Here is a 7,230-nt window from a genome sequence, read left to right as displayed (position 1 = left end):
ACATTTTCGGTCATTTTGGACCTACTTTCCCACATAGTTTGTCATGGCATACCAGTCCTGATTGGGTAAACCTGGCCGGCTGCACAGTCTCCATGACGTGTTCTGCATTTGTTTCCATCGCGTCTACCACTATACGGGACACCGAGACGTTAGTGTGCCAGTTGGTGATGAATTCACAGCAAAATTCCTACTGCACTGAGGACTGCTTGATGAAATATACCTGTGTCCTGTAGATGCTGAAGACAAGCGAAATCTTCTGTTTTTTTCTGTTCTATTTCTGTTGTACCCGATCTCCCTCTGATGTACCGCTGACTCTATGCTGAAGATCTAAGCATTTAAATTCTCATTCTCATTATGATTTTCATATTCGCTTTCATGTTATTGGGTTCTATGCCCGTTTGAATTTGCGAATCAAAATAAATACAAACAAATCCGGTCAAGGGACTGCGCTATGCAGCCCTAGGCCTGCGAACACTGGGACGTGAGCTGGCGCAGGGTGCACACCTTGCTCACACGATCGGATTTCATCGAGCAGCACAGTACTTGTACAGTCCTGACCAGAGAAATCAACCTCATGAATAATACATTCCGCTGGGGCTACGCCACCCTAACACGACACACAGGACTCGGCACACTTAAACACAACTCTACGTTGTACTCTTCGATCATGAGCCTCGGTCGGATTTCTCTGGCCCGAACTGTAAATAGGAAAAGCCACCGCAGTCATACGCCACCACGGTCATATACTCACTGTTTGCATCAGCCTTGCCAAAATCAGGTTGGTCTGTTTCTTGAGGTGCGATATCGGGCACGGTGGAGACGGAGGAGAATTCCACGGTTGCATTCTCAGCATCTTCAGACGGCGTAACTACGATGTCATCGCCTGTTTGATTTGTGAGAGACGCTGTAGAGTTAGTATCCGCCAGGAGAGTCGCATTGGACTCAGACAGTATCTCTAGAGGCGTATGTGCTCCATCTGAAGCAGTTGTGTTTACTACATTGAACGCCTGGTCAGTTTCAGCACCCAATGTTGTACCAACTGGTGGTCGAGTGGGTGTTGCGATCGTCAAGGAAACGGATGTCGCGGGATCAGCCGTCGTCATGGGAACGGTTGTCGTGGGTGCAGCTGTCGTGGGAGTGGTTGCGGTGATAGCAGGCGTTGGGGGTGTTGGGGGAGCAGTTGTCGCGGGCATGGTAGTCTTGGCAGCGGATGCCGTGGGAGTGGTTTTCGTTGTGGTAGCGGAAGTGGTGGGGACGGTGGTCGTAGTGTAAGCCGATGTCGTGGGCATGGTTGTGGTTGTGGGAGTAGTTGTCGCCATTGAAGCGGGAGTTGTGGGAGCGGATGTCAAAGGCTCCGTTGTCGTGGACACGGTTATTGCCGTGGGAGCGGTTGTTGTCGTTGGAGCAGTTGAAGTAGTTCGAGCGGTTGTCATCGTGGAAGCGGATGATGTGGGACTGGGTGCCCTGAGAGAGGTTGTCATGGGACCAAGTATAGCCGTGCCCCCTTCAGTGCCTTGTGATGTTGAAGTGGGGGTAGGTGCTTCTGCCGTGAAGAGAACATAATGCAAGAAAACAGCACAAGTCAATGCTACTGTGCCATCGAGAAGAAAGAATAGATTGGTTTGGGCACAGAACACTGGGTCTGACATGCTGTAAAGTGGGACCTGTACCGGTATGTTACGACACATTTGTATTTTGAAGAATAAAAGATCAATAAAACAGACTTCGCTCAGGCACCCTCGCTAGGAAGACAATTTTCGCTGCATTTTCTTTTCACAGTTGTCTGCCTGGCCTTGATATCTTACCAGAGAGCCATCGCTGCCTGTATTATTATTATGGCCTTTCAGGCATGCATACGTTTACAGTGTATGCATACGTATGCATGCCTCAAAGACCATATAAGAATACAGGCAGACAGACGGACAGACAGACATGCACACACACCTCAGACCTCAGACATGCCCATCGCGGAAGCGATGATAGTGAACAGCTATGTTAGACATAGCAACTTGTGCTGGGATTGCACCATTCAACAGCTTGCAAGGCTGATGAATTGACCGCCACTAATTTTAGCCTGGTATCCACCACACAGCTGATTGAAGTGGCTTTTTCTGGCCAGTGATTAGACACACACGCACACACAAACAAAGCCACTCACACATGCGCACACACAGTGTGACACATACACACACACAAAATATGCATGCATAAGGCCACTCACACGTACGCACACACGCACAAACACACAAACAAAAACACACACCACACATACAAACATACACACGTAAACATACACACACACACACACTTGTTCTTGTACTTGTTGCCCACTGCCAAACCTGGTCACGTGGGTCTCCCCGGGAGAGGGGAGAGAGCCTCAAAAGGAATCTTGGAAAGATGACTCAATTGGCTATTGAACTGCCCAACGGCCGACACCCCCTGAATTCCCCAAAATTCTGGGTGGACTTCAAAATGATCCCACTTATGGGCTCACCGCTCCTCAGTAAGTGGGTGAGGGCAAGATGCAGAAAAAGGATTGACGGCATCAGGGTATCCGCCCTGGGATCCAACTGCAGTTGCCCCTGCCCCCAGTGCACACACACACACACACACACACACACACACACACACACACGAACACACACACACACACACACACACACACACACACACACACACACACACACATCAGCATGACTGACTAACCGTCCCAAGTGACCACGACCTGCTTCAACTCCTGGGTTTCAGAGACTGACCTAGTCAGGCCTTTGACACGTAATTCAAAAGTACCTGGCTCGGGAAGGTATATATTGTATTGTCGAGTCTCCCTTGAAATGGTCTCCACTTCCGTAATCCATGAATTATCCGATCCGCTCCGTTTTCGATAGTGAATAGTAAAACCTGTGAAATGACTCCTTACAGTTGGGGGCACAAACCATGTAAGGACATAGTGGCGTCCGTGAGATGGAGTAAGTACCGGCCATAGTGTGGCTGCTGCTTCCATTACATGAACACACACACACACATACACACACACGTACACACACATATATATATAATTTACATACACACAAGAGAGAGAGAGAGTTTGGAAGCTTTGCTACAACTCTGAGTTTCACGTATTTCTACGATCATCAGGCAACTGATGGATCCAAGACGGGCAGCCAGAACATAAGGGGGAGCAAGGTGGGAAATTATGAGGGGTGTCATAGGCGACGCGTATCATAGCGCAAGAGCCAGGTGCAGGCGTGACATACACATGCGCGTGCATACATGCACACAGGTAGACATACATGCACCCACAAATATTGCCACAAACACAAACATGCGTTCACCGACAGCCAGAAAACAACTTTGAGTGTCTGACGGATATTATGCATACTAGTAATCATTCTGCATTTTTTAGCATTGCCCTCTCTCTCTGCTGTATGTAACACTCACAGTATGGGACAGTTAGTCACAACACTGGCATACGATGGTAACATTGAACAAACGGACAGTGACTGACACCCTGGTCAGGGGCTGAATTCTGGTTCAATTAGCGTACAGTTAGGTATAATGTGACTGGGTCTGAGCACAATCGTTTTTACAGTTTCAATAGTTCTTGGTGTATTGTTCTAGCATTGGCTCTTCTCTCCTCAATGTCAGTTGTCAGTGGCAGCCCTCCTACCGCCATCAACACAGCCGCCATTACAAGTACTATTGTCAAAGTCACCACCATCATCACTGCTGTTGCCACCGCTGCCAGCACCGCCGCCCTCAACAACAATGCGGCCACCAAACACCAAGCACCAAAAAACAAGCACAGGGCCACCACCACCACCACCAACCACCACCACCACCACCACCAAGCACCACCACCACCACCACTGCGGCCATCACAACCACCACCATCACCACCAGCACCATCGTCTCCACCACACCAATTCAGCAGCAGCAGCAGCAACAGCTTCCAAAGTGGTAAGCGTATTACTAAAATACGAATTACCAACTTAGTTTCTCAATCTGTACCTTCGCATCCAAAGACGCAAACAACTGCAACGATAATACATTCTCCTACTGTACGCAAATTTCCAACATTCCCTGTACTATCCTGAAGAGATGGGAAAGAAAACAGTTGATAGAAGGAAGTGTTTACTTGCTTGATTGCGTGGATTTGCGTCTTTGTATCCGAAGGTACAGATTGAGAAACTGTTTTTCACTGCCTCCAAACTACCGCTTGAATTACTAAGTTAGTACACGTGCATATTGGTGTAAGACACGCAATAGGGAAGACACAGGCTTGTGTTACAAACCCAATTTTCACGACCAGAAGGTAGCTTGAGTAAAGCAAAGAGAATGTTGGAAAGTTGAAACTTACACTCTGTTGATTCTGTTGGTGATTCGGTTGCAGCCAATGTTACTTCATCTAACCACCCAGTAGAAATTCCGGGAGTGCCAGAGACCTCTTTAGACGGTTTAGTTGATGCTTCAGTACCAATATCTGCTTCTGCAGATGACCCAGGTGAAACAGAGACCGCGGAACCTTCTTTTTCAGGTGTTTCGGTAGCTTCTGCTGGATCGTTGCCATCTTCTAGAAGTGACTCACTCGAGTCTAGATCAGAATGATCTCCTCGTGCAAGTTGTTCAGTCTCCGCTAGAGTAAGGATATCTCTTTCGGGAGGTGAGTTACTTGAGAAGGGAGTCGCTGGTGCGTCTCCGGCATCTGCATCAGTTTCTGCATCGTCTTCTAGGGATGATTCTGCCCTGGAGATTGGGGTTGAGTGCGTTTCAGTTTCTGCTTGAGCCGGAATGTCTTCTCCCTCAGTTGAGTCCATTGCAACTGAAGGCGCAGAGCTCCCTTCAGTTGGTAGTTCAGTTTGTACTGGAGCTCTAACATCTTCTTCCAGAGGAGACTCGTTTGAAATAGCAGCTGCAGAGCCGTCCAGAGGAGCTTCACTTGCTGTTGTAGTTGTAATGTCTTTTGCCTGAGGTACTGATGCTGAGTTCGCGGCGCCTTCCATATTTGTATCAGCAGCTGCTGTAGTTGCGATATCTTCTTGTTTCGATGGATTGCGTGGGGTTGAAGCTGCATAATATCCCCTTGCAAGTGACTCAGTTTCCACTGCATTCAAAATGTCTTCTCCTTCCGGCGGGTCAATTGCGAAAGAAGTCTCTGAGCTTCCTTCTGTCGGTGTTTCAGTTGTTACTGGAACTTCAACGTCCTTTTCGGGAGGGGAGTAGTTTCCAATAGAAGCTGCAGAGCCGTCAAGAGGCGCTTCAGTTGCTGATGGCGTCGTGTTGTCTTCTGTTTGAGGTGATGGAGCTAAGGGCGATCTCGCAGCGCCTTCCATATTTGTATCAGCAGCTGCTGTAGCTGCGATATCTTCTAGTAGCGATGGATTTCGTGGGGTTGAAGCTGCATTATATCCACTTGCAAGTGACTCAGTTTCTGCTGCATTCAAAATGCCGTCTCCTTCAGGCGACGCATTTGCAAATGAAGTCTCTGAGCTTCCTTCTGTCGGTGTTTCAGTTATTGCTGGGGATGTTAAGTCTTCTTCCAGAGGATACCCGTTTGCAATAGAAGATGCAGAGCCTTCAAGTGGCGCTTCAGTTGCTGCTGTAGTCGTGATGTCTTTTGGTTGCGTTGAGGAGGCTGATTTAGCAGAGCCTTCCATATTTGCATCAGCAGCTGCTGTAGCTGCGATATCTTCTTGTAGCGATGGATTTCGTGGGGTTGAAGCTGCATTATCTCCACTTGCAAGTGACTCAGTTTCTGCTGCATTCAAAATGCCGTCTCCTTCAGGCATGGCATTTGCAAATGAAGTCTCTGAGCTTCCTTCTGTCGGTGTTTCTGTTGTTGCAGGGGATGTTAAGTCTTCATCCATAGGATACCCGTTTTCAATAGAAGATGCAGAGCCTTCAAGTGGCGCTTCAGTTGCTGCTGTAGTCGTGATGTCTTTTGGTTGCGTTGAGGAGGCTGATTTAGCAGAGCCTTCCATAGTTGCATGAGCAGCTGCTGTAGTTGCGATATCTTCTTGTAGAGATGGATTGCGTGGGGTTGAAGCCACATAATCTCCACTTGCAAGTGACTCAGGTTCTGCTGCATTCAAAATGCCTTCTACTACAGGTGAGGCATTTGCAAAAGAAGTCTCTGAGCTTCCTTCTGTCGGTGTTTCAGATGTTACTGGAACTTCAACGTCCTCTTCTGGAGGGGAATCATTTCTGATAGAAGCTGCAGAGCCATCAAGAGGCGCTTCAGTTGCTGATGGCGTCCTTTTGTCTTCTGCTTGAGGTGATGGAGCTGAGGATGATCTCACAGAGCCTTCCGCATTTGTATCAGTTGAAGTTGTGATTGCGATATCTTCTTCTGGAAATGACTCGGGAGAGATTGAAGCGGTTTGATCTCCACCTGAAAACCTACCAGTCTCTGCGTGACTCAGAATGTCGTCTCCTTCAGTGAAATCAATTGGAAACAAGTTCGTAGAGAATGTACTCGTCGGTGCTTCACTTGGAACGGAAGCTACAGGGTTTGTTCCCAGAGGCGACTCAGCAGAAGCCGAAGCTGCAGAACCATCTTCTAAGGGCACCTCGGTTGCTCCTGGACTATCAATATCATCTTCTGAAAGTGTTTCAGTTGCTGCTAGATCCCAAATGTCTTCTACTTCGGGTGAGTTAGTTGCCAGTGAAGTCTCAGGGCTGTCTTCAGTTGGTGCTTCAGTTTTTACTGGAACTTCAACGTCCTCTTCTACAGAGAAATCGTTTGCAATAGAAGCTGCAGAGCCGTCAAGAGGCGCTTCAGTTGCTGATGGCGTCGTTTTGTCTTCTGCTTGAGATGATGGAACTGAGGCTGATTTGGCAGAGCCTTCCACGTTCGTATCAGCTGAAGTTGTGGTTGCGATGTCTTCCTCTTGGGACGATTCAAGTGCGATAGCAGCTGGATAATCTCCACTTTCAAGTGTCTTCCTTACAACTGTATTGTCGTCTGCCACATCGGAAAAGTCAATTGCTACTGGTTCAGGCGGGTAGGAAGCTGATGGAGCTCCAGTGTTGTCGTCCCTTGCTTTTTCAGTCACCCTACCCTCTGTAGTATGTGTATCAAAGGATGTTGGGGAGACGCTGTTCTGTTCGACTTCGGGTAATTCAGTTGATGCTGACTGGCCAGAGCCTTCCATTGGTAGCAATTCAGAGTCCAATACACCGTCTGGTGTCGTCGGAGTTGGCAGTACTGCTGTTGCCCTTGATGTAGGA

At 48.2% G+C, this 7,230-nt stretch overlaps 1 protein-coding gene across 1 annotated transcript in view; it reads right to left on the bottom strand.

Moving 5' to 3' along the window:
• Window positions 1-665: 665 nt before the first annotated feature.
• Window positions 666-7,230, bottom strand: part of LOC135812814 (mucin-2-like) — a 12,846-nt gene continuing 6,281 nt past the window's right edge. The window contains exons 2-5 of the mRNA XM_065326031.1: window positions 6,732-6,887; window positions 4,296-6,204; window positions 3,671-3,758; window positions 666-1,543 (exon numbers count right to left, since the gene is read on the bottom strand). Coding sequence (XP_065182103.1) covers window positions 666-1,543; window positions 3,671-3,758; window positions 4,296-6,204; window positions 6,732-6,887 — 3,031 coding nt within the window. The remainder of the gene's footprint in view (window positions 1,544-3,670; window positions 3,759-4,295; window positions 6,205-6,731; window positions 6,888-7,230) is intronic.

Source organism: Sycon ciliatum, chromosome 3 (genome assembly GCF_964019385.1).
Source record: "Sycon ciliatum chromosome 3, ocSycCili1.1, whole genome shotgun sequence".
NCBI lineage: Eukaryota > Metazoa > Porifera > Calcarea > Leucosolenida > Sycettidae > Sycon > Sycon ciliatum.
Note: the sequence above shows the minus strand (reverse complement) of the source record. Positions and strands in the feature narration are given on the sequence as shown.